General features: G+C 42.6%; 1 protein-coding gene across 7 annotated transcripts in view; it reads right to left on the reverse strand.

Annotated features, from left to right (window-relative positions):
- Positions 1-13,544: 13,544 nt before the first annotated feature.
- The window catches only part of LOC126982682 (beta-1,3-glucan-binding protein-like), a 38,006-nt gene continuing 23,694 nt past the window's right edge, over positions 13,545-27,856 (reverse strand). For 2 of the 7 annotated variants that reach the window (XM_050834963.1, XM_050834957.1), the window contains exons 2-12: positions 26,800-26,853; positions 25,680-25,792; positions 25,288-25,362; positions 23,870-24,060; positions 23,169-23,224; positions 20,647-20,724; positions 18,540-18,642; positions 18,279-18,347; positions 17,353-17,485; positions 16,302-16,421; positions 13,545-14,171 (exon numbers count right to left, since the gene is read on the reverse strand). In XM_050834963.1, coding sequence (XP_050690920.1) covers positions 14,061-14,171; positions 16,302-16,421; positions 17,353-17,485; positions 18,279-18,347; positions 18,540-18,642; positions 20,647-20,724; positions 23,169-23,224; positions 23,870-24,060; positions 25,288-25,362; positions 25,680-25,792; positions 26,800-26,853 — 1,103 coding nt within the window. In that variant the 3' untranslated portion in view covers positions 13,545-14,060. The remainder of the gene's footprint in view (positions 14,172-16,301; positions 16,422-17,352; positions 17,486-18,278; positions 18,348-18,539; positions 18,643-20,646; positions 20,725-23,168; positions 23,225-23,869; positions 24,061-25,287; positions 25,363-25,679; positions 25,793-26,799; positions 26,854-27,856) is intronic. The other 5 variants (XM_050834956.1, XM_050834962.1, XM_050834961.1 and 2 more) reach the window with 5 other exon arrangements.

Consider the following 27,856-nt stretch of genomic DNA (forward strand, 5'->3'; position numbering starts at 1 on the left):
GGGGAGAAGGTAGAGGAGGAGGAGGAGGAGGAAGAGGAGGCATAATTCAAGTCATGTGGGAGGGAAAAGGAAGGCAGGGTTAGTGAGGAGGAGAAGGAAGAAGGGGAGGAGGAGGACAAGGGGAAGGGATAGGAGGAGGAGGAGGAGGAGGAGAAGGAGGAGGAGGACAAGGAGAAGGGATAGGAGGAGGAGGAGGGGAAGGACAAGGAGAAGGGATAGGAGGAGGAGGAGGAGGAGGAGGAGGAGGACAAGGAGAAGGGATAGGAGGAGGAGGAGGAGGAGGAGTCATATCTTGGAATTCCCTTGTATACATTTTTTTGATTGGGTATTAGTCAAGTTTTCTCCGTGCACCTGTCTCTCTTTCTCACCGTGGTTTCGTAACGCTATAAGACAGGTATTATCAGACGCCTCGGGTTTTTTTAAGACTATTTTTCTGAGGTCAGCAGAGGGGAGCTACGTCCGGTGGTCACGAGTGTTTTCCCCGTTCAAAGCGCGGATGAAGCCTTGCAAAATACCTCCAGGCTCAGGAAACTACCCAACAATACCCGACTATATCTGCGAGAGCCTTTTGAAATAGAACATTGACCTCTCTTTCGGCCACCTCTTTTGATTCTATTTTTGGGGCAGCGGGCTTTTTTTGTTATTGTTTCCTTTTTTTGTGCCCTTGAGCTGTCTCCTTTGTTGTAAAGAAAAAAAAGATAGATGAACTCAGGCTCCGATGAGTCTGATGATATGGTCCCGAAGTCTCCGACGAAGGTCATAGAGGATTGCCTCGGCTAGCAGCGCAGCTATTATTGATTATCTAAGTTGCGTTACCTCGTTTCTGCTGCTTCATTTTCATTGTTTTATTGGCGAGTCTATTTTTCAATTATTTTTCTACTGTTGTCATTTGTTTGATCTCATTAATAGTATTTTGTTAGCATTTTCCTTAATTATTCAGCGTATCATCCATTTTCTATTATTATTATTATTATTATTATTATTATTATTATTATTATTATTATTATTATTATTATTATTATTATTATTATTATGTCATTAGTTTTATCTCATTAATAGTATTTTGTTAACATTTTCCTTAATTATTCAGCGTATCATCCATTTTCTATTATTATTATTATGTCATTAGTTTTATCTCATTACATCATGCCCATTTCTAATTAATCTTTGCTTTTTACTGGATATTTTTCATCATTGTTTACTTCTGTATTATCTGATATATATTGCACTACCTCTCTGCCCATCCACTTGTATTATTTTCTTTATTATCTCGTCCTCTTTATACTTCTGTCATTTTCCCTTTCTCGGCGTCTCAGGTGTTCGGTGGATGCTGAACAGGCAGCTTAAATGTTTGCACTCTTCCCTCTCTACCTGATTCGGCTCATATAATAATAATAATAATAATAATAATAATAATAATAATAATAATAATAATAATAATAATAATAATAATAATAATAATAATAATAATAATAATAACAATAATGATAAGTAGAAGAACAATATAAATAATAATAACAGGGGCTACACGGGAAATCTTTTAGTAAGGACGGGTTTTTATGTGTTCTTATTACGTTCCTTCAAGTGGAGGCCTCGTTGCACTCCTGGATATTTTAGAAAACCTCTGATAGAGAAATGAAGAGAAGGAAATGAAGGAGCAGAACACAAACGAGTGGGCCTGTTATCAGACATCCATAAGATACACACATTATCAGATATCGACAATGTGAGCGAAAGGGCTGAAGGAGCAAGACAAACACGAAGCTACCCTCACACACGTCACACCACGTAACAACCAGCCTTTCTTGTCGACGGACGTTAGGCCGACGTTGATGAGGAACAAGGCAGCTCAAGATTGGGAAGCATCGATCAGTTAGCGGGAGGGACGACAATGTGAACCACTTAAGCCCCATTCACACTGTGCCGACTCTGGGCCACGACAACCCAGCGACTTTTGCATTTGACAAGTCGGCTCCCACACTGCAAGGATGGGGGGAGATTTTTTTGGCGTCTTGGTGTCGGCTAGCATGATTGCCGACTGTCTGGGACATTCGGCCAACTAGTTGCCAGTATGTCTGTGACATGCTGGCAACTAGTCTCAAAACGAGTCTCAACGGTCACTTTTGGAAATGGCGCCAGGTCTACGATAACCACAAATCTGTCGACCGTCGCAGACGGTCTTGACGACAGTCTTGCAGATTGTCTGTCAACTGGTTGACCGACCAGCTGGCCGACAGTTGCCAAGGAGTTGGCCGACGGTCTTCCTGACGGTCTTCGCGACTGTCTTGGCGGCGGCAGCCTTGCTGACTGTCGCCGAATTTTACCCAAAACTTTAAAAGGATTTTTTTGGCCGTAGACATTTTAATAACAGTCTTCATGGGTCCTGGGGTATATAGGCTGTGATGGGCCGAGAGTCCGCTGTGTCTACTTCAAGGGTTGCCACCCGTTCCTTAAAATACGGAATCGCTCTGTATTCGGGAGTGAAATGTATCGTTCCGTTTTGAACCAATACGGAACACCGTTTGTTCCATATTTTGTTATCTGAATGGTCAAGCAGATAAAATTCAGTATGTTAAAATTGTAGTGAGAGCATTTTTCGGTTAATCACAAAACCAGTCCGTAAAATTTGTCAAGTGTAAAATACGCGACGTAACGTCCCTCCCCCCTCCCTCTTGCCTCCACCAGCAGCGTGCCTCGGCGGTCACTCACTGCATGCTTGAGAAATTTTAGGGTTGCCACCCGTTCCTCTAAATATGGATCCCTTCCGTATTGGAGGGCGAGATGTTGCATTCCACGTTTTTCTGACCTCAGGGTGGCAACCCTAGTTGTGTCATTCATCACAAGAGAGGCAGCAGGAGTGCGTGCGTGCTGTGCGGCTCCCAAGTTTGTGCCAGCGAAACGTAACCATGCCCAGAAGTTGTTATTGTGCTTGTGATTGCAAAATGAAAATATAAATTTCCTGATGGCGGCAGTGTTGGCCAATATTTCTGAGCCGACAGTTGTCACGAACGTCCTTCATTAGGCGAAGACTGTCGTCACGACAGTCCTTCATCATTCTTAAGTAGTCGGTACCGACGACTGTGCCGACAGGAAACGGTAAAATTTTTGATTATGGCCCCGACAGTCGTCACGACTGTCTCAAGACAAGCCAAGACTGTTGACGACAGTCTTGACGACTGTCCCCGCCCTCCCTCAGACCTTAACCGGAAATGACGGTTGGTCCAGACTTTTGCCGACTCTTGTCGTGAAAGTTTAGTATGGAATACTTTTTCGCGCTAACCCTCACGACCCCACACTCCCATCCCGACGTCCGCTCAGCATTCGGCGATCGTCTCTAGACCTCTTTTAATAAATAAAAACAAAATATCTGGATAGGCTACTCTTTAGCCCGTTACCGGCTATGGCTGCCCAAAAAGTCCCTCCGCCAAGTTGTACCCCCCCATTTGGTGATTGTCAGGTGCGCCTAATAGGCTGGTAGTGGATGGAGACGGGTCGGGGGGGGCTTGAACCCGGGCCCTTCTGGACGGCGCTCCCGCACGTTGCCCTATCAGCCACCGCCTCCCCATTTTATCATTGTTTCTAGATATGAACTTACTGGAGCTCCAGAAACACTCGCCTTTCACTTGACATTATTGATAATAGTAGGTACTAACAAATTAATGTTATACAATATGTTTTTTAAGTACTTTCCGAATCCTAAGATAAGAAATGGTTATAAAAGGAATGGAAAACCCGCCCACAGATATACCGTCATGTCCGGAGGGTTAGGTAATGTTCTTGTTTAGATTATCGTGGTATATATATATATATATATATATATATATATATATATATATATATATATATATATATATATATATATATATATATATATATATATATTTATATAGATATAGATATAGATATAGATATAGATATAGATAGATAGATAGATAGATATGTGTGTGTGTGTGTGTGTGTGTGTGTGTGTGTGTGTGTGTGCAGGGATGGAGTGAGTACAAGAGTTGTATATTCGAATACGAATACTTCAAATTCCAACGAATACGAATTCGAATACACTGAGATGGTTTGAATTCGAATGCAAATACGAATAGAACATGAAAGCATTCATGAACACATTGATGAATACTTTTCATCGAAAAAAAAACTTCTTGACATAACTGGGTATAGCACTGTTGTGCTTTATGCAACAGTAAAATGAGCTCATGAACAATGACTTATGGCTGGTGCCAGTATTCAATACAGGGATAGCACACTTACCTTGAATACAGCAGAAATGTTAGTTTATAATTTCTCAAAATTCCCAGTGTTTGGTGTCTTCACGTTGTAGACCTCACCTCTATTCTTGGTGTTTTGATGTTGAACAGTGAATTTACTGTTACCTCCAGGAGACGCCGTACTACTAACATCCCATGGGCAATAGGATAGTAGAGAAAAAAAAATCCTACAATAAGCCTGTATTAGGCTGGACTACACAGTCACCGTCCACACTGGCAACTTGGCAAGTGGCAACTGAATAGTATGAATCAGACTCCACTTTAGTCTGACTGGAGTGACCGTTACTCCAGACGCCGCCCTGCCAGTCTGCTAACTTGTACGACCTATACATGAAGATTACACGTCCGCTCAGACGGCTGGAGTCGTAAGGAACAACGGCTGTTATATCTGATAAAAAAAAAGTATTCTTCAGATAATTCGCATAATATGAATACGTTACCCTTGTATTCGAATACGAATGATATTACTTTAATTTCTATCAGTAATTATTCGAATACAATTACGATTACACCCATATACTGTATTCGAATGTATTCGGATACGAATACCGAATATGAATACTTCATCCCTGTGTGTGTATTTACCTATTTGCATTTAGCTGTTTGTAGCACACAGGGCCTGAGCCAGGCTCGGACAGTCCTATCTCGTTGTCTACTTTTATCCAATCCTTCTTTGTGTGTGTGTGTGTGTGTGTGTTGGAGGGTGTGTGGATAAGTGTGTGTGGGGTATGTGTGGGAATGTGAGTGAGCGGCTGGGTGTCCTCCCAAGGACGTGATTAAATATTGTTATGTACACTGTGCCTGCTAGTGTGTGTGTGTGTGTGTGTTCTCGACAGGGCATGATAGTGTCTCATAGGCTCAGTAAATATTTCAGTCGTGCTGCCTGTACGGCAATGAAGCTGATGGTGGAAATAATGACGGCGAAGATGAAAATGACAGGGACGACGATGAAAGGGTAGATGAGTAAAATGGAGAAGAAACACTCTCTCTCTCTCTCTCTCTCTCTCTCTCTCTCTCTTCAATGTAGCCAAGATCAATATTGTTTGATTATAATAATAATAATAATAATAATAATAATAATAATAATAACAATAATCTATCATTATTATTATTATTATTATTATTATTATTATTATTATTATTATTATTATTATTATTATTATTATTATTATCTCCTCGTTGAGATTTCCACGTGGTTTCTTCGCTGAGGCCTGAGACGCCAGTGTATAGAGCTTTTCCACGGTGTGTTTTGTCTTCATAGGTTGGACAGTTTGAATAATGTTTCACTGTTCCTGTCATGACTTTCCTACATTAGTAATCTTTCGTTTTCGCTCAAACGCCGGAGAATTCCTCCCCTTCCTCCCCTCCTCCCCTTCCCCTTCACTCCCCCATAACCTCCCTACCATTCCTCCCTAGCTAGTGCTCAGCTGTCGCACCACCCTTCCTTCCTTCCTTCCTCCTCCCTTCCTTCCTCCTTCCTTCCTTCCTTCCTTCCTTCCCACCCCCCACTTCCTCCTCTCTCACATGACGCTGATCTCCTCCTCCCCCTTCCCTGTCCCCTCCCTCCTCCCTCGGAAAGTTGCATTCCCTTCCCTCCCCCTCCTCCCCTTCCCCTCCTCTACTCCCAGACAACTGGTCCGCTAACTATTTCCAAAGTTAGCGAAAACACTAATCAGCTTACGAAAAAGTTAGTGGTTAGCGGATTACTAGAACCGTGTCCACCACTGCCTAAACTTAACCTAACATAACCTAACAAAACCAAAACAAACCCTATTGGTCTTGGCTCAGAAAATTCATATAAACTTCCTTACTAATGAGACTTTCTATACAACAAAATGAGGTCACTCTTTATTGATTTATACCCTAAGGTGCTGGCTATCATGGGTTTGAAACATAAACAAAAAAAAAAAAAAACACAACAATCTTGACTGACCAGAAAATATATATACTTCCTTACTGATGAGACTCTTTTCAATGGCTATCACGTGTTTGAGGATACCCTAAACTAAACCTAACATAAGAGCTGCCTTGTGTAGGCCACCTGGCCTCTTGCAGACTCCTTACGTTCTTATGTTCTTCTTATGTAATCTAATAAAACCAAAACAAACATTATAGTCTTGACTCAGAAAATTTATATCTGCTTTCTTACTAATGAGACTTTCTATACAACATATTGAGGTCATTCTTTGTTGATTTTTACCATAAAGTGCTGGCTATCATGTGTCTGAAGATACTCTCAACTTAACCTAACATGGTTAACAAAACCAAAACAAATATTATAGGTCTTGACTCAGAAAATTCATTTATGCTTTCTTACTCATGAGACTTTCTATACAACAAAGTGAGGTCATTCTTTATTGATTTTTACCATAAAGTACTGGCTATCATGTGTTTGAACATACCCTAAACTTAACCTAACATAAGTTACCGTAACAAAAACAAAACAAACCCAATAGGTCTTGACTCAGAACATTCATATATGCTTCCTTACTAATGAGACTTTCTGCACAACAAAGTGAGATCATTCTTTGTTGATCTATACTATAAAGTGCTGGCTATCATGCGTTTAATGGTACCCTCAACCCTACCATAACCTAACAAAACCAAAACAAACACTATAGGTCTTGACTCAGAAAATCCTGCAGCGTCCAGCCTAAAGTCTTGTAATTCCTGTAAGGAGGGTCCTCCGTTAAAAGATGTTGAGTAATGCAGTCATCGGTGTAGGAGGGGAGGCGGTGGCAGAGTGGTTAGCGTATGGGTGTGGTGAGCCCTAGGACTTTGCGTGGACTAGGTTCGAGTCCTACCGAAACACGGTGATTTTTCAAGTCATCATCGAGTGGCGGAAGATTACCCACATGCTATCCGGATCTTCAATCAACCTTAACTTCAGCGACTTAGGTCAAGAGGAGCACCGGGGGACAGCATGGGCCAAGTAAGAGTCACACATCACGGCAGCTACTATAAATAAAATTAGACTACGCCACAAACGGGCTGGGGCCGTAAATAAGTCCCCTCAAGAAAGCCTACCGGCGCTACAGGAAACACATACACACATAGAAGAGATAGAAGAGTTTGTTATGGAAAGATCATTGATGAGCAACAGAAAAAGAGTTAGAGACAGAACAGAACCCTGCGGGACACCACTGTTGGTAGGTTAAAAGGAAGAAGAGTAACCGTCAAACACAGCAGAGTTAAATTGGGCGTAAAGGAAACTGGAGATAGTATTACAGAGAGAGGGATAAAATCCGTAGAAGGGTAGCTTGGAAAGCAAAGACTTATGTCAGACTGTCAAAAGTTTTCGAGATGTTATAAGGCAACAGCAAAAGCTTTTTTTTAATTTTTTTACGTGTTCGCCTATAGCGCCGGTAGGCTTTCTTCAGGGGCCTGATGGTCGGCCCAGCCCGTCATGGCACTGGCAATTTTTATAGTGACGCTATTTATTCTTGGTTCATGCTGCCCCCCCGGAACTCATTCTTGATTCACTAGGACGGTTTCTTCTAGAGTCCGGGTTGATGGGTGGTCTTCAAGACAGCATGTGGGTAGTTTTAGGCCACTCGGTGGTGACTGAAAGATCCCAAGTGGTACCGTGGGGATTCGAACCCGCGTCGTCCAGCACGCAGTGAATGCAGGGCCTGCACGCTAACCACTCAGCCACCGCCTACCCGGAACATTTAGGAATGCAAGATCACCAGCAGAACGCCCCTTGCGGAACCCATACTGGTGATCAGAGAGAAGATCAGAAGTTAATAGATGCTTAAGAACTTTCATGTTAAGGATTGTTTCGAAACTTACAGAAAGACAAGCTATAGGACGGTAGTTTGAGGGTCTGAAACGGTCACCCCTCTTAGACACAGGTTTTATGTAGGCGTACATCTAGCAGGAAGGAAATTCAGCTTTAGAGACAAATGTGACAGCTGCGCTGCCATCAGGATTAAGGAGAGGTGAGAAAGATCAATAGGTCAATCAGTGGGGGTATATGCCGGAGGGCGCGTCGCCTCGTCCACCCTACGACGCCAAGCCCGAGGGTCCCTCCTGACAAGTCTCCATGCTGGCCCCCTTTTCATCATGGCAGGGTCTGTCGACTTGCTTAATCCACGAACTCTGTGGGCGTCCACTTGGCCTCCTCCACTCAGAAATATCTCTTACATAAACAACCCGATGAACAGGGTCAACTTCTGGGTTGCGCGTCACATGTCCATATAGCCGAAGTTGGCGTAGACGGACTATGCAGGTAATATATGTCGAATCAGTCTCATCGAATAGTTGCCGATTTATCATGAAGTCATTCCAGCGATATCCCATGACTCTGCGTAGACGCTTTATCACCAAAGTCATCAGTTCACCTCTCCATGCCCCTAGTCTGGTCATGTCTCACAGCCATAGAGTAAGACAGGGAGCACAAGCGACTTGATAATTCGGATCTTTGTCCTTCTATATACAGGTATCGACAACGCCGCCGGGAAAGATGATGAGGAAAAAATATGAGATATTTTTTGGGGTAGGTGCCACCAGTGACACTTTCTATTATGAAAGGATTTTTGGTGAGTCGAAGAATAGATTTGGCACGATTCCGGACGGAAATGTAAAGATCGTGATTGGCAGGAGACAGGAGTACGATGGCTCAGATGCAATTTGTGAGCTGCCTGTCTATCTTTCATAGCACGAGAATAAGCGTTGTTGAACCAGGTCTTTTTAACATAAGGAATAGAAAAAGTGTGTGGAATGTATGCCTCCATTCCAGAGACAATTACTTCCGTAATGCGCTGGGCACACATTGAAGGTTTTCATCCAGCTATTGGAAGCAGTACAGAGATCGTACACCAGGCAGATTAGTGGCATGAAGGAGCTGAACTACTGGCACCGGCTTCACAAGCTAGGCTTGCTCTCCAAGCAAAGGAGGAGGGACAGATGCCGGGCCATTTACACATGGAAAATCCTGGAGAGTACTGTCCCTGACCCCACACCGGGAATGCTGACAGCCTACATCTCCGGAAGAGCTGGACGAATGTGTTCAAGATACGCCCTGCCGACAAGAGCGCCGGGGAAAATTAGAACACAGCTGGCGGCCAGCCTAGCCCACGACGGTCCAAAAATCTTCAACGCACTCCCAAAAGAGGTACGGGAAATTACAGGCTGCTCAGTGGACAGGTTCAAAGCTGCACTGGACAGGTTCCTTAGGGCAGTGCCCAATAAACCACCAGTGCCAGGCTACACAGCAGTCTGCAGAGCAGCTTCAAATTCCATACCGGACCAAGTGCGGCTGAAAAGGCAAGACGCCAGCAATTTCCAAAACAGCGGTGGACCACCACGACTGTGAGGCACAAGACCTCTAGACACAACTAAGTAAACAACTAAGTAAACTAAGTAAACTAAGTAAACTAAGAATCCTGGAAGCAGTAATCATTCCACGGTACGTTAGTTTGAAGTCATCAGTTAAAACAACCACGGGTAACCTTGGACCAAGGACAGTATTCAATGGTCCACACTTCGTGTTCTTCACCTTCAAGAATTGCATGTCACTGCGCCTTCGCAAGTCATGCATTGCAATTTCCTGTTTATTCTTACATTTCGTTTTGTCGATTTTTTTCCAGCTGAATGACAATGGCAGTAATTTCGAAATGCTGGAACGACGGTTTCTCGTTTTCTCATATCAGAAGATGTGTAGCAAAAAACGAGCGTTGTAACGGTTGGCACAGCAGGGCTGGAATTCACAAACATACTAACTACGAACTAACATAATTACGCACTATTGATTTAGCGACCGACGTTATCGTCAGATTCACAAAGCAAACTATAGATGGTAGTTAGAGGCGTGCTAAGTCAGCGAGGCCGCTGATTGGTTGAAGAAGATTGCAGCGAATCACAAACATGTTCACAAAACCGTCAGCCAATCCTAGGGAGGCCCCTCCAGCTGCTGGTTCAAAAGAACCCGTTCTCTTTTCCCATTTTATATATATATATATATATATATATATATATATATATATATATATATATATATATATATATATATGTATATATATATATATATATATATATATATATATATATATATATATATATATATATATATATATATATATATATATATATATATATATATATATATATATATATATATATATATATATATATATATATATATATATATATATATATATATGTATGTATATCGGCAGACAAGGACGGAAGGAAGGAACGAGAAAAAGTTAAGACTGTCTTGCCATATCTGCAGCCCAATTCATGGGCTGTCACCCGACAAAGGTCCATGGTCCCACGGAGGGACAAATACAGAGATGGATGGATGATCGAATGGACGAGGAGGTAGGAAAATGAAGGAGGAGGGAGGTCTGGCAATCCCCCGGCCGGGTGTTGCCATTCCGCCCACACTTATCATATGCCTCTCAAAGTGTGTATATTTCATCATTTTATAAAGAAATGGGCTTCCTCTACTCGCAAAGTTATATTTCAAGTTGATAAGCGCGATTTATAAGCATTTATACGTAAATATAATAATATTGTTTGCGTTTACTACACCCCCAAGGCAGTAGTTATTTAACAACAAATTTAGCGTCACACAGAGCGCGGCAAAGCATTGTGAATCCACGCGCTAACCCGTGACGTCATCGATTAGTTGGTAGTTATTACCGCGCGAGCTTTGTGTATCGCAATGTTCTCAAAACTACGCACTAAGGGCCCAAAACTACGCACTAAGCCTTTGTGAATCTAGCCGAATCGAACATTAATGGGCGGGCAGCTGCAGAACTCACACGGCACGCCTCTGTTCCCACAGTACAAGTTTGCCGAACCTCATGCTTTTGCTAATGTTGGTGACTTGTATAATGAACCATTTTTTATACTTTGTTGTTGTTGCTGCTATTGCTGCAGCTGTTGCTTCTCTTTTGTAACTGCTGCTGATGTACGTGATTCTGCTGTTGCACGAGCTGCTGCTGTTTTTGTTTTTTTTCTTAATCGACCAAGGCCAATGGCAGTATTTTTTTTTCCTTTTTTTATCGGCTTCAAATTGACTCTATAGCTTTGGATACTGGTTTGCCAAAATGAGCGAGGTGCCATAATTTTTTCTCGTGTTTTCTTACATAAGATCTGAGCAATTATTAATTAACCGAGCTAATCCACAGAAAAAACTTTTTGACGTGACTAGCTTTGTTCTTCTCTACATTACCAAAGTATGTGAACTTTTACAAGGTTTTGATGTCCTCGCTACACGGGTGACCAGACTGTACTGTTTCATCCAGCAAGCCCTAAGGATGAACCTCTACCCAGCCTGATTGAGGAAACCTGACTTTTGACCAGCACGGACCAGTTCTACTCCTGGGTTGACAAATATCGTCACCCCGCCAATATTGGGCTTAATGTAGAATTATCACCTTTCTACACAAGCACCTTTACCTACTTTAAACAGCCATATTCCCGTCTAGCGATGTTTTCCTTCCTAGTCTCTGTTCTTAAGTGGCTGAGAAGTTGAGAACAGCGTCCAAGCGTGTTCGTAAGCACAGTATCGAAAGTGCTGTGTGTAAAAAGACACAACAGAGGTTAAAAAAAAAGAAAAACCATAGCAGTAGCCAATTAGCACTCAGCTTGCAAACATGCTTAGGTTTATGTTGTCAGCTTGGGTCGGACTTAAGTGAACAGACTTTAGCGGTGATGCCAGATCGAAACCTTCTGTGAAACACTCTTCTCTGGTAACACTGCGATCTAGAGCTTCGGTTAATGTTATTTATTAAAATACAAGCAGCGTATTTTCGTCAGACTGTGTTATTTTCAGCAAAGCAGCCTGATCGTTCCATAATCTTTAAAATAACCGGGCTACATGAGGTCACATTCGTTGACTTCAATGTTGTCTGTCGTCACGTGGCCGTCTGCTCGTACGCAATATAAAAAGAACAGATCGAAGCTTCCTAGGAATAGCTTTTTGCACCCTGTATGTAAGCATTTGTGGCTAAAATCCTTAATAATAGGCTAAAAGCATGCGAAATATACTACAGTGGGTTGGCAGCTTAAAAAGCTCGCCCGTGAACATTATGTTGTAAACATCCTGTACACAAGAAATCTGAGTAACTTCCCTATATAAACCTTCCTGCCCAGCACAGGAGATGAATATCGATGTAGTACTTACCTCATGTACGAAATATGGATGAGAAAATAGTGGTCACCGTTGCCAAATTGTCGTACTCAAGAGCCGCGTAGTTACCGGTTTCTGGCCCATAACTGTTGCCAAGAAGCACCAATAATTAACCAATTAAACGAAAACCATATATGAACGTAGTTATTTGGGTGATGAAAGCAGTTTTTGGGTCGGGAATCGGCAAACATAAGAGGCAGAGTACGACAATCTGTCAACGCTGTCCACGGTTCAGCTAACGATTGTTGGAACACGCGGTATTGACTTTCCATCTTATAAACTGGTCGTGGTCATGGTTCGGTTCCGTTAAGTATATTTCCCCCTTCTCGGAATTTAAAGGGATTATGTATTTCAAAATAAGCAGAAGCTCACATTGCACTGGGGGAAGCGGTAATATCCTGTTTCTGTTGAGGGAAAGATGCCTTTAGAACTACCCAGGAATAGGATAGCTTACAATATACGTGGAGTAGTAAAGGTAAACTGAAGTAGATAACTGGAACATAAATGAATTGATTTTTCCGGGATTAGAAAGTCGTGTAGATGAAAACCACAAGTAATCTCACTCGGCTGTGTGGCGCCCTTATTGGCGGAGTGTGTAGAGCGCTGACTTCCGATCTCGCTGGTCGTGGTTCGGTTTCCGACGCTGGTTAAAGATCATTTCTCCTCTTTTCTGTGCTTAGATTAATTTGTTATGTTTCAGAATTACCAGAAGGTTGGATAAGAACTGTAACAGACACCTCTTGTACCACCAACAAAACATTTATATGACTGTTGATTCTGATTCACCCTCATCTCCTCTTGGTCAACAAAACCGTGGATAAACGATAGCTTAATATTTTCATACACGACGCAGCCGCTTGGCGACGTTGCCGCCAAAGTGAATTTGTTTACTTTTTTTTGTTTAAATGGTGGACTGTTAAGGTAAATTAATACGGCTACTTTTTCATTTCGTTATATCTAGAAGGCTACAATAAAGTTACCTACTTTTTCATTTTGTTATAAGCAGTAGCGCATACCATGACTGAAATCTACGAAATGCTATGGTGGTACTTTCCGTTTTCTTTGTTATATCACGCGTGTATCATATAACTAGTAAAAAGGTTGGGCAATTAAAAAGAAAAACGAACCCTGCTGCTTCTTTATTTCTCGTCATCATAGTGAGCAAGGACATCATGGTGGATATATTTGAAGGTAATGAAGTGGTGTTAGTGTCAGTTTTCCCTTTCCCACATGTTTATATCAAAGAGCTTTCATAAGAAAATGGGTTTAAAAAAAATAAAATTGTGCTATTCTTTATGTTCAAGTCGTAAGTAGTAGAATATATCATGGTTGATATTTCTCGGGTAGAATTAATTGTTAATCGTGCATGATTTATAACTTGAGAAAAGAAAGAAATGAAGCTGTTGGATGTAGGCGTTGGTATTGGCGTTGGTCGTGGAAGCTGATCACCTATAATTATAAAGACACACGACGAACATGTGACAGAATGCAAGTCGTGTACTGCTTGCTTACATCTAGAGATCAAGGAATAGCAACGTGCGTTCTGATGAAGGTGATAGAACTCAACACCGGGCTCGTCAGTCCGTCACCAAGGGAGGGCGGCGGAGACGAGGTGTTGGGGGTGGCTGTGGAGGCCTCGCTCACTGGTCCACGCTCTCCATCTTCCACACCTTCACGTAGTCCACCTGCATGGCCGCGCCCTCGCTGATCTTTCCCTCGCCCTGCTTCCAGGTAGGCAGCCAGCTGTCACGCTGTTAGCAGGAGAGAGCAGCGTTAACAAACTGATTTCCAACAGGCTATTCACAATAATAATTTATCCACAGTGAGAGGACGCAGAGGAAACTTTTATGCAAGGATGGCATTGAAAAACCCGCTCCCCAAAATACCGCCCCCCAAAAAAATAAAAAGTAACCGCTCTAAAAAAAAAAAAGACATTAAGTTTTTTTTTCTAAAATTGTTACAAGAGAAACTATAGTATCAAAGCATAATAATAAAGGAGTTTTATATACATAGTCATTATAATTTTGAAACCGATTAAAATCTCTGTAAAAAAAAACAGGTTTTTTGAGCTGAAGTTGGGGTCTTCGGTGCCTGTGTTCTGGTTGCTGTTTTGATATACACATGGTTGGGAATAACTTTTTTTTTTTTTTTTTTTTTTTTCCAAACCCATCCCATCGTTTTGTTTTCTTTTTCTTTTTGTCATCTTTTTCGCTTATTTTTTATATTTACAATTTGATAAGTTAAAATAAACAGTTATAAAGTAATTTTGAGTGAAACAAAAAGCCACTTTCTGTACAGCACAAATTAACACAGACCAGCCTGAAACAAGTGTCGGTTTTTCACACAGCACTTTAAACCTTTTCTATTATTTTCATTCTAAATTACACTCCATATTCTCTTTCCGGGATATCGGATTTCCCAGACAAAATCTGGGGTTCCACAATTGACGGACACATGCCCAGTTTTGTTTGGTATTTCCTGCCGTATGCCTAACACAGTCCAGGCATCGAAAAATGTCCGGCCATACACCAGATTCTGTCCCCCGGTCAGTGTCCGCAACACCTGCTGTGCAGCATGAGTAGTATTTACTGCTTGAGTGCCACAGGCAACTGAGGGGGATAATTGGGCCCAGCCCACCCAATTATCCCTCTCCTGCCCTACCCCAGCCCGGCTTGGGTAAGGACAGCGCGTGAGGGCTGCGGCGGTGTGGGGGGTGTAGTGGGTGCGGAAACGCTGTGTAAACAAACCGCTGCTCTACCAACGGCAGGATATTTGAAATGTCAACTATTCCTTAAAGAACTATTGCTAATATCATTGGCCTGGTCGTAAGTGCAAGCAGTCGTCAGTCGCATACATCGTAACTTGAGAACTACCTGTAATAGTTTTGGCACACAGTTTTGAAAACTAAATTGGCAAACGCTGCATCGCCGCTGCCGACACTGCTGCGTCTGTTTACACGGATCAGCTGAGCAGCTGCTTGTAGTCATCAGACAGTTTTTATTACCCACTTAATATTTTCATGATCTTATTCTTATAGAAAGAAAAGTTCATTGAAATATTTTACTTTTATAGCACCTGGAGTCGAAAAAGAATCGCGGACACTTGGTGACTGCCGTCGACGGCGTGCCCTTTTTGGACAAGTAATGAAAGTCTTCAATTAACTTCCTTTAGTTATTTTTCTTAAATGTGCTTCTTGAGTGCGCTGAACAGAGTGTGGTAAAGTTCGGGGCACGTACTGAACACTGGATATTGCCTGACCCAGCGTGGCAAACGCCCGGGCACAGGCCGCAGACCCCGGACAGTAGTGATTCCTTCCCGGACTTCTCTGGCTCCTGGACACGTGCTTCCCCCTATGAGTCTAGGAAATGAGGGCTTCTTTCAACTGATTAAAATTTAAATATGATGAGAAAAATCAAGTAAAACTCGATCAAACCCCAAGAAAACAAAAAAGCCCCCCATCTCCACCCCTGCTCCCCCCCAAAATACAAGACCCCCAAAAAACCAGCTGGTTGTTTAAAAAAAACGTTTTTTTTCCACCCCAGCTTTTGTGCTGAGAAATGCATTGAAGATCCTGTTCTTACCCAGAAAGGAGTTGTCTAAAAATGGCATCAAATTTGGGTTTATCAATCAAAGAATGAGCTATGTGCTAAGGGACGCTTTGATCGCCACCCTGCGATATCATTACAGGAAGGGACTCCGAATAGGTCTCCTTCCAGCCCACCTTCCCTGCTTAATTCATGGCAGGGCCCATCGACTTTCTCAAGCCACGAGGATTGTGGGCGCCACCTTGGCCTCCTTAATATAGGATTGTCTCTCACAGAAACAACCCGGCGAGGAATGCCGGAAGTAAGGAAAGTAGAAGCAAGGCTGTTGCTACTCACTGCGCTCCAGAAGTCGAGTAAGGCCTGGGGGGAGGTGTTTTCCCAAGGCTTGTTGGCGACGATGCCGTCAGGGAAGAAGCCTCCGGTGCCGCCCACAGCTAAGTTCATGACGATGTAGAACTGTACAAAGAAAAATGAAAAAGCGATTATTCAGTAGTAAATGCGTGCGTGTCCTTCAGTTCACAGCACTGCCTGAAGTGTATGTCTAATAATATTAAGTCATGCTATAGTGTTCCGTAGTATCATCATATAAGATTTTTGCAGCTATATAGAACACAAGGATATAAGGAGACTACAAGAGTCTAGGTGGCCTACACATGACAACTCCTGAGAGTGGGTTATTCACCAAACTTCCTTCCCATTCATAAATACATATATAACTTTCATTAAAAATTTCAGTTGTTTACATCAACTATAGACTTGCTCAGTTGTTCCACTAATCCACCGTCAACAAGTTCTGAGCCTGAATTTATCGAACTTATACCCGTGTTCTTACATCTACATTAATATGGATACTTCATCTAAGTCGCCCTTGCTAATACCATCAACGTTTTATCGTGTTCAGGGGCGTACGCAGGAATTCTCTGATGGGGCAGGGCCAATCATGCTCTAAGTCCTATACATATATACTATTTTAATATTTTCCTTGGTGAACCAGAAGGCGCTAGCACACAGAGGTTCGCAGTATACCTGCAGCACCAGGTGTCTTTAGGTTTTGAAAGATACTAATTCTATTATAACGAATACGAGAGTGTGAACGGGATTATAACAGATTTCCAAGCCCTTCTTGTCCCCCCTCCCGGACGCCCAAGATCGTGTCATGTTTCTAGTAAATGCTTCGAGAATGTTTATCTTAACACGCAAAAGATAAAGACTGGAAAATGTTCTGTTAAGTCAGAAAATATTAAGTAAAGTATCGTTTCACAAGAGTATACTTGATGGTAGTGACGGAGACCAGCTTCGTGAATGTAAAGCAAGAATAGGGAAGATTTGTAACATCACGAAGTCTCCCTTAAAAAAAAAAAAAAGAAGAAAAAAATCCACATCCTACCTTCTGGTCGTAGGGCGCCATCTTCTCTCCTGCGGCCCACGGGTTGTCGTAGATGTTGCTGTCCATGCCTGCGAAGTCCCAGAAGCTGGTGCCGGGGTCGACGGTCATCTGCAGCACGTCGTCCAAATAGACCCTGACGGAGGGAAAGACGATAATTTCTTTGCACAGATTCAAGTCCTTCCTTCCTCCCCTTTTCCTGCCGATTGCTCAGCACAATCTCAACTCCTTTTGTAGCCAAAGAAGTCCCTCCAAAGCCTCCTCTCTACAGTGTATCCTGGAACGGTTGTTGCTTCCACATCTTTACCTTCTGTTTTTTGTCGCTTTGCCTCTCCTATCTTTTCTCCTGGCCGCTGACCCCTCCTTGAGCCCTCTTAGTCCGTGCCTTCAGTGTTTCCTTGGTTTTGCTCCGAAGCCTCGTGCATCCTCTGACTGTAGTGACCCGCCCGACGCAGAAAGCCACCCAAAACCTCACTTGGCCGTGGGATACCCTATTGACCGAATGGGTAGAGCGCTGACCTCCCATCTATAGTCTATCGAATTTAACTTGAGCCGCGCTACTGCCACATCACCCCATCACTCTCCTCAGAGGAGCTCGCTCCCCCCCCCCCCACCTCTTATTTACGTTATATATAGTATATTTTGCTTGGCTGTGCAGGACGCGAGAGTGAGACCTACGTGAGTCTTCCGTGGTGACGGAAGGGTGAATGGTGCAGTCTGGCGCCTGTTGCCAAGGTTCCTCAGCCGGCACCGCCGCATGAGCCACGTTGCCAAGTGAAATGGAAGGTTTACAGAGTCGTTGTCTTTCCCTCAAACGTACGTCCTTGTCCTCATCTTTTTATTTTATTTGATGCCCGCTGCCCTTTATCTTGTTGTGTGTGTGTGTGTGTGTGTGTGTGTGTGTGTGTGTGTGTGTGTGTGTGACTTACTTGATGTCATTGCTGGTCCAGTCTACGCGCCAGACGTGGAAGGCATCAGCAAAGGAGCCGTCGGTGTTGCTGGAAATAGATATAGTTTTATGACCCTGGTGGTAGTTTGAGCCTTCTTTTCTACCGTGAATGTGAAAAAAAATCATGAAAACTTGATTCATCTCCGTGTCGGCCTTTGGAAATAGTTGATATGAGAGGCGGAGGTGCCTAAAAATACCGACCTACAAGCTCCCTAAAGCGCCGCACAGGGCAGCCACTTACTAGACGGAAGCGGTCATTTCGTAGAAGTTGAGAGGCCAGAAGGGTCCCCAGTGCAGGGTGGAGCCGGCCGCGAGGTTGCTCAGGTCCCCGAACTCATCATTGCCTGCATGGGACACACCGGGGAGTTAGTAAGTAGTGATGGGCTGAGGGAGACTATATTGTGTGCACGTCAATCAATGACGGGTGAAGTGTCTTGCAAAAACGTTTGGGAACTAAGTGAAAGGGACGATGGCAAGGCAATATATATATATATATATATATATATATATATATATATATATATATATATATATATATATATATATATATATATATATATATATATATATATATATATATATATATATATACACACATATACACAAGTGTGCATGTTGCTGATGGGTGAAACATGATGTCTGGAACCAAGCACAAGGAATGGTGACGAGGCCAACTGTATAGAAGTGTGCAAGGTAATGTTGGGTGAAACGTGATGCATACACGTCTGGGAGCTAAGAGAAAGGGACGATGATGAGGCAGACTATATTGAAGTGTTGGCATTAATGTTGGGTGCCTCGTGATGCATACACGTCTGGGAATTAAGAGAAAGGGACGATGATGAGGCAGACTATATAGAAGTGTTGGCGTTAATGTTGGGTGCCTCGTGATGCAAAAACGTCTGGGAATTAAGAGAAAGGGACGATGATGAGGCAGACTATATAGAAGTGTTGGCGTTAATGTTGGGTGCCTCGTGATGCAAAAACGTCTGGGAATTAAGAGAAAGGGACGATGATGAGGCAGACTATATAGAAGTGTTGGCGTTAGTGTTGGGTGCCTCGTGATGCATACACGTCTGGGAATTAAGAGAAAGGGACGATGATGAGGCAGACTATATAGAAGTGTTGGCGTTAATGTTGGGTGCCTCGTGATTCAAAAACGTCTGGGAATTAAGAGAAAGGAATGCTATTTTGCTTCAATATTGATCACGGACTAAGGAGGCTTGAGATATTTGTTGAGGGGCGGGGACAAATTAGAGCCAGTTAGTGAAATGTGTTAGGAAGAACATGTTTCGTGTATTGTTTGCTTGACCTGAGTGCCCTATTTCAAAAGCACTGACATTCTCTCTCTCTCTCTCTCTCTCTCTCTCTCTCTCTCTCTCTCTCTCTCTCTTTTACGTGGATGTATAGTGTGTTACATTAGGATATTACAGGAGGCCACACACTCTCATGCTCTCCAATTTTGACTGGCCAAGTGGCAGGCAATCACCGCGTTGAAAAAGTTAAGTTTGCTTGGCCCAGGAAGCTCGCTCTGCGCTCACTGCCTCGCAGTGCTCTGGGACGCATGAAAAAAATATATTTGCACCTCAGTATCACCATGAAACATTAACTTAATTAATGCAATATCGTTATTGAACATGTACTGTCCTTAAACTGTCAAAGATTATGATGCAAAAAGACTAGCCAAAAGTACGCTTAACATGGATTTTTACCGTTTAAAAAATATATCTTCTTTCATCACGTGTTATCTACGAGAAAAAATAATTAGTCGTCTTGTGTTATAGAATGAATGTTGTAGATAATGACTCAAGGATGGCAATGCTACTAAGGAAACACAGGTAGGCCTTGTAGTACTGCAGATAATATTGGAAAACTAAGAACCTAGCACAGAGTAGCGACGCCAGCGCCCTAGGCGGAAGCAAACTGACGGGTTCTACACGGTGATTGGCTGCCACAGAGCCAATCAAAATGAAGTGAAGTGGTGTGGCCGCCTGTAATGTCTTATTGAAACAGACTATAGTTGTCGTCACCGGAAAACAACTATGAATACACGGAAAAAAAAGAGTCATATTTAACCCAAAAAACAGTAGTCAGTGTATCCTAAATAGGAAAATTATTATTATTATTATTATTATTATTATTATTATTATTATTATTATTATTATTATTATTATTATTATTATTATTATTATTATTATTATTATTATTATTATTATTATTATTATTATTATTATTATTATTATTAGCAACTATTATCATTATTATTTTTTTTATCATTATTATTATTGCCATCCTCATTTGCATCACCATCGTTATTATCATTTAGGTCATCAAAGGTATCCTGCACTCACCCCTGGACTCCAGAATGTCGATCTCTCCGCTGGCGGGCCACGGTCCGTATGGCCAGTTCTCGGGCAGCAACCAGACGGCTGTCGGGCACGGGAGGAAGAGAATGAATTATTATTTTTTTTAGGTGCTGCCATTAGCGCCGGTAGGCTCTCTTGAGGGGCCTTTTGGACGGCCCCAGCCCGCTAGTGGCGCCGGCAAATTTTATGTATAGTGGCTGCCGTGATATGTAACTTTGCTTGGCCCATGCTCTCCCCCAGTGCTCCTCTTGATCGAAGTTAAATGTACCAGGCGTCAGAGACCACGTGACAAGGAGGGGAAAAGGGGGTACACAGTGACTGTCATTGTAAACATAGTTGTGATGGATACCTTCATACGACTGATGCTGCTGAAGTGGTGTAGCTTGTGTTGATGAAGTTTATCGTGTGTTGTTGCCAGGTAAAAATGACTGTGCTCAAAATAATGTATAGATATTTAACTATGGTATGTCTATCTATCTATCTATCTATCTATTTATCTATCTATCTATCTATCTATTTACCTATCTATCTACCTACTTATTTCGCTTTGAAGCATATAAGAAACGAGGAATACAGAAAAAAAAGAGTGCGGGTATCTAATGCTGGACTCCCAGGATAGTGGTACTGAATCTAAGTAACTATCTACAGTCTTAACTGTAGCAAGAAGTATATATAAGAGTCAGTGTGTGCACAATCTATACAAACAGAAGTCCCAGCCAATCACGTCGCACAGATACACAGGCCGAGGCTACGAATGTCAGTGACACAGAGTAACGTCAGTGCCGTCACGCTGCCCACTATTTGAAATGGTAGGCATATATAAACGTGCTGAGTATTGCCCCATGCTTCTATATCAGTGGTTCTGAGCCTTATTTAGTGCCCGTGCCCCTTAAGATCTCAGGATTTGTCTTGTACCCTACCTCCTATCAGGGAAACGTTTAGCTTAACTATGACGGTAACTGCTATATCATACAAGTTATTGTACTTTGATTTAAAACCGTTGGACTCAAGGTGCTTAAGACAACTGAGACAAAATGATTATAAGTAATTCTAGTCCACCTATAAATGTGATACCTAATTAGTGGTCAGCGCGTCTCGTACCTCCGGGTGTAAGGCGACGTACCCCTTGGTGTTACATGTGCCCCAGATTAATAACCACTGCTCTATTGATTATATATGTAATATACTTATTACCATAATTAGCGCAACTGCATTGAAATGTATTATAGCCGTAAATGGATTTAGTGGATACTGAGTAAGCCATTTTGAAAATCCTGATTAGTGAGCCGTTGGGAACTTGAAAACACGTGAACGTCCGCGCTGCCGCCAGCAGAACCCCTTGAGTCAAGCCGCCGCCAGTCAGCCGACAACATTGTGTGGTGCTTGTGTGGTGCACAGCATGTCTGGTGCTGAACACTTACTGGCCATGCACAGCGGTAATGGCACAGCAGTGTGTGGTGAACAACATGTCTGGTGCTGAACACTTACTGGCCATGCACAGCCGTGATGGCACAGAAGTGTGTGGTGCACAGCATGTCTGGTGCTGAGCACTCACTGGCCATGCACAGCGGTGATGGCACAGGGCAGACAAATGATAATCCCGCCTTTTGCAGACTCTCTACCCGCGAGCTAGCAGGGCAGTGCATTGGACCTAAGGATTACCCGGGCCCCGGGCCAGCCCCACTACACTCCATGAGGTGAAACAAGGCCATCTTGTGACTGGTAAGGTGTTTCTTGATTCGTTTCTTTTAGCGTGACTGGATGGCTTGGAGGGCCGGCCTTAAAGATCAAAACACTCAGTATCTAGGATGTGTTGGTGCTTCGTCTGTCGATAGTTTTCGGTCGCTAGGTGGGAAGAGCTCTTTAAATCAATAAGCCGTAGAAGAATGTGATGCTGAACCCAGGGCCATAGAATAGGAGGGTTAGATCACAAGCGCCATGCTGTTACCAGATGAGCCGCGCCGAATTCAAATTGATGCTGATACAATACGGATACAATCCTGACAATACCTAGAGCACATAAACAAACACTATTCTGTCAGTATTAATTTGAATTTCGCGCGGCTTTTTTGGCAACGAGATTGTGCCTGCCATTAAGTTGGCCAAACTCCTCTATTCTATGAGTCAGGTTTTACTCTCCCTTTACGATCGTTAGATATGAGGGACTGTTTAGATCAACCAGCTGTAGAGTCAGACCATGGTGCCTTACCTTCCCTTTTCTATCAATTAGCAAGCAAATTTAGGGGAGTTCTGTGCTACAATCGACGAAGATCACGGCAATTAACCTGTCCATGACGAGATGGTCGTTGTTTTATTTAGCTTTTCAGTGAATATTGATGTATGTAAAAATGCTTGATGAAAGTCAGTGTGGCAAGCCGAGAGTAAATTAGGCTAGAGGACGTTTTCATTATAACTACTCACCCAGCCACAAATAGTCGACTATTATTATTGCCACCACCACCACCACCACTACTACTACTACTACTACTACTACTATTAATACTCACCCGGCCACAGCCAGTCTCCGCGGGGCATCTTCGCACGAACCTCGATGCGGCCGTACCTGTAATGGTCGTTGGTCAGTGAGAGAGAGAGAGAGAGAGAGAGAGAGAGAGAGAGAGAGAGAATGAACAGGTTGACAGTTTTGTTTAAATTAACTTAGTATAACATATGACATTGGTTTTGATAGTTTTATTATTATTATTATTATTGTTATTATTATTATTATTATTATTATCATCATTATTATTATTATTATTATTATTATTATTATTATTATTATCATTATCGTTATCATTATCATTATTATTATTATCGTTATTATCATTATTGTTATCATTATTATTATTATTATTAGTATTAGTATTAGTATTACTGTTAGTATTAGTATTAGTATCATTATTATTATTATTATTATTATTATTATTATTATTATTATTATTATTATTATTATTATTATAAAAATAATAATAATAATAATAATTATTATTATTATTATTATAAAAATAATAATAATAATAATAATTATTATTATTATTATTATTATTATTATTATTATTATTGATACAATTATGGCTGTTATTATTCATCTATTTACTCCTATGGCCAGGTCCTGTTTTTCGCACGCTAGTCTGTGAGGTTGGAGCAAACATATTATCGCATAGTGACGCCTGTCAATGTAAAATGAAAGAGAGAATAAGTCATTCACTTGAAGGCAAAGTTTTCGAGACTCCTTAGCCTGGCGCTGAAGACAGGAGGAAGGATGTCGACGGAGTTGCCGGTGCGTTTACAGCCGTCGAATAGGTTGCTGGTGCACACGTCCCCCTGGCCGTTCATGCCCCACAGGTCGAGTTCTCCGCTGCTCAGGAACTCCTCGTCCTTCCAGTCCGACATGAGTTGCTGCGGGGCGAGACGCGGGGGTGGCGGATGAATGCGTGTGCTCAGGGCGTGGGAACAAAAGTGATTTGGGAGGATGGAGTCGGGGAGGGGTAAAAGGCAGGGAAAGCGAAGCGATCCCCAAAAGCTGGGCTGGGTTTAAGGGGTGCTGTGATCCCCTTGAAAGAAGCTTTAGGAAATTTACCAGTTGAAGGGAAATTGTGAAACCATATGGTCTGGGTATAAGAGCATATGCCAGGTTCAAATGTGGGCGAAAACATGAACCTTTTGTTATACAAGATAGAATAGGAGTAAAATTTTGTCATACAAGATAGCATGGGAGTAAAATAAACGGAGAGAGCTTGCTGCGTTCAAGACTGGCCCAATCCTGGAAAAGAGCTCTCAAAAATACGTATTATAAGCCGTGTGCCTCCCACCAATTAGTGTTCAGTTATCTATATGCTGACGTGTCGACCCACTGAATAGTCTATCGTGACCTAGTTATACCTTTTCCTGCACCTCCAATTCTTTCCTCTCCCTCCATCCCTAGTTCCAACATCTTTTTATTTTACCCGCACCATATCAACCTGACACATCATTGTATTGTAGGGACTCTCTTTCACACATGAGATATTGATCCAGTCTGGAAAGGGAAAACATAAATTTCTGACGCCAAGGATTGAATCTGCGAGTAGCATGACGGAAGCCACAGCGGCACCATTTAGCTAAGAAGGCGACCCACTAGGCAAGTGGGCCTTTAGGGAATTTCCCCAATCAGGCGGGTCACTACGTTGCTTTACCCTCCAATTCAGATTAATCTATGTGTGCGTACTTAATAAGTTACTCGTCTTACTTTTTTACTCCTTTGAAAGACTGGGCGTTTTATTTTCCTGTTGCTTACACAGGGGAAACTCAACAATAGCAGGAGATGATCTCACCGCTGCCGCCAGTGTATTGCGGGAACTCAGTTAAGCACCACGTAACGGTGTCACGAAATACACGAAAAATTGATCTTGTCCACAAAGAGGCAAGTATAAATATTCGATTTGTGGGACGGAACCTGCGGCCAGTCAGACGTCAAGCCACCGCTTTACCATTTATTTGAACAAGTGTTAAAGTGTCTAAGTGGGTTTTTAGTGTCATTCCGCATCTGACGGGCTACTACAGCACTACACCATGGGCTCTATCCAGGTTCTTCTTTATACTACAGCGCTACACCATAGACTGTACCCAGGTTCTTCTCTTACCCACCGGCTTGATGAAGAGCGTGGAGTCGCGGGCGTAGCTCACACTCCTGTTGTTGAGGTACGTCTGGAACTCGAAGTTCTGTCGAGAGAAAAGGTCAAGAATGTTAATTTGTAAAAGAAAGAATTGAAGGAAAAGGAAAAAAAGGAGGAGCAGGAACAATAAGTGGAGGAGGAGGAGGAGGAGGGCGTATAGCAAATAATGGAACGAGAGAGGGGGAAGAGGTCTCAGATGTTTAAGTAAGTAGGTTGATAATTATATATGTAGGTTGAGGGAGAGAGAGAGAGAGAGAGAGAGTCTTGCAGAAAGTCTTGCAGAGAGTCTTGCATTTTGTTACTTAATTAAATGAAAAGCAAATATGATCCAGTTCACCAGTAACAACGGAAGGCATGGCTCACCCCGCCTCCCCCCATGGTGATCTCGTGCTCCCAGATGTTGTGGTCCAGGAAGTCGAACTCGTCGTTGAAGATGAGGCACGGGAAGGCAGTGCACTCGCTCGGGTCAAGCACGTCTGTAAGGCCGAGGGGAGCAGACGTTGGGTGGGCGAAGGGGTCACAGAGGAAAGGGGGCGAAGACGAGTAGAAAGTGGGAGGCAGAAAGTTGAAAGAGGCGTTAGTGGAAGGAATGGAAAAAATTTACATAGATTCTCAAACCACACAAGCCCTATGGTCCAAACTAGGTTCTCTGTGCTTAACCCTAAGTGAATTTATATTAATCAGATGGCAACAAAACCTTGCACTTCTAGTTTAGTAAATATTTAGTTGAAGGAAGTGTCGGTCGGACTTGTGGACTCAATCGTGTTGCATTGGACCACTTAAAGTGAGAGCTTATTGTATACTCGCACTACAACGTTGGTGAAGAAAAATTGGGTACTGTCTGAATTTACTTGTTTACATTTAAATTTTGTGCCATTATTTCTCGTTCGCAAAGTGCCATCGATTATAAACAGTTTTGATATGTCCACATTCGTAAATCCATTAAGGATTTTAAAACATTCGATCAGCTTTCCTCTAAGGCGACGTTCCTCAAAAGAGAACATGTTAAGAGTTGAGAATCTTTCGTCGTACGGTTTGTTGCGCAAGAAAGGGATAATTTTTGCTGCCCGACGTTGAACACGTTCTAATTTAGCAATTTCCTTTGCAAGAGAGAGAGAGAGAGATGATGGATGGATGGATGTGAACGAGTGGACAGTTTATTCAAGAATGAAATTTCAAGGATTGGAGGTTTTAGTCAAGAAATAAGAAGAGAAATGGCCACGTGAGGATTTTGGTCTATCATGAAGAGGTGAATGAGAGAGTGTGTGTTTTAGTCAAGGAATAAGAAGGGGAATGGCCACGTGAGAATTTTGGTCTATCATGGAAGAGGTGAATGAGCGAGTGTAGAAAGGGAATGGCCACTTAAGTATGTTAGTTTATTATGGAAGAGGTGAATGAGCGAGTGTACGAGAAATATGAAGGGAAATGGTCAATTAAGTAGTTTTGTTCAGTGGGGAAAAATTGAGTGATCGATTGGACTTACCGGCAGCTAGGGCTCCAGCGGCAAGCGTCAACAGCCACAGCATCTTCATCTTGTCTGGCGGGGAGAGGGAGAAGAATCGTTGGTTAATAAGTGAGATCTTTCCATTTGTCCTTTTTAGGGGTAGATATGACCTCGACCCTTACTTGATACCGAATTAGTTTTTCTACGACACCATTTTGATAACTTTTTTTTATAAGGAGTGAAAAGTGTCTATTTCCTATACAATTATGGATGGCAATGTGTGTGCTGATGATAAAAAATAAAAGTATACAGCAAAAAACTTTCAAGGGAATGATTTATTGAGCTGCAAGGATTGACGTTTATTGTAGTGGTTATTTATCAGCTTAGTGACGACCAGGGGGCAAAGCATGGCGTCAGCGATGGAGCACTACGACACTAATGAGGGGCGGCTGAGGTCCAGTTAAAGGGGCTATCACACTGGGCTATTTTTCCTCCAACCTCCGATTAATCGGCGGTACCGCCCACCTCCAGCACTTTTTCCGCCGACTGTTGGAGCAAATTTGCAGCCCGCAACTTTCGGGAAGGAACCGATTTGCTGGAGGAAAATTCGAAGTCAACTGACATTGTGTAAATTGTTGAGAAAACAAAATAGTTTGCCATAGTGGTTTTATTTCTTGCATAACTTGCAGTAGAATAAGGATAATGAAGAAGAAAAAATAAACGAAAGCAAAACTTTATAATAGAACAACATACGTTGTCAGTTGACCTCTTAACGTAAACAACCCCAAACTGTTCTCTGCTTGCTAACCACTGCCGCCTCCACACACGCCTCTTTTTCTTGGCCTTAAGCTCATTGCAGTGAAGAAGTAACAGTGCTTCGGCAACAGTTCTTCTCGAATAGAAGCCCGTCGTTCTGAAGAGGTCGGCCATTGTGGCTGGAGCTGGAGATAAACGTTAACAAACGTGTGTGCTAGGAGGTGTCTGCGGTACCGGCTGAAATCGGAGGTTGGAGGTAGGATGTCGGAGGAAAAATAGCCCAGTGGGATACCCCTTGACCCGGCGGTTCAGGTGGCCTCAGAGTCACGTAACCCATGCT

This window comes from Eriocheir sinensis, chromosome 51 (assembly GCF_024679095.1).
Source record: "Eriocheir sinensis breed Jianghai 21 chromosome 51, ASM2467909v1, whole genome shotgun sequence".
Classification (NCBI taxonomy): Eukaryota; Metazoa; Arthropoda; class Malacostraca; order Decapoda; family Varunidae; genus Eriocheir; species Eriocheir sinensis.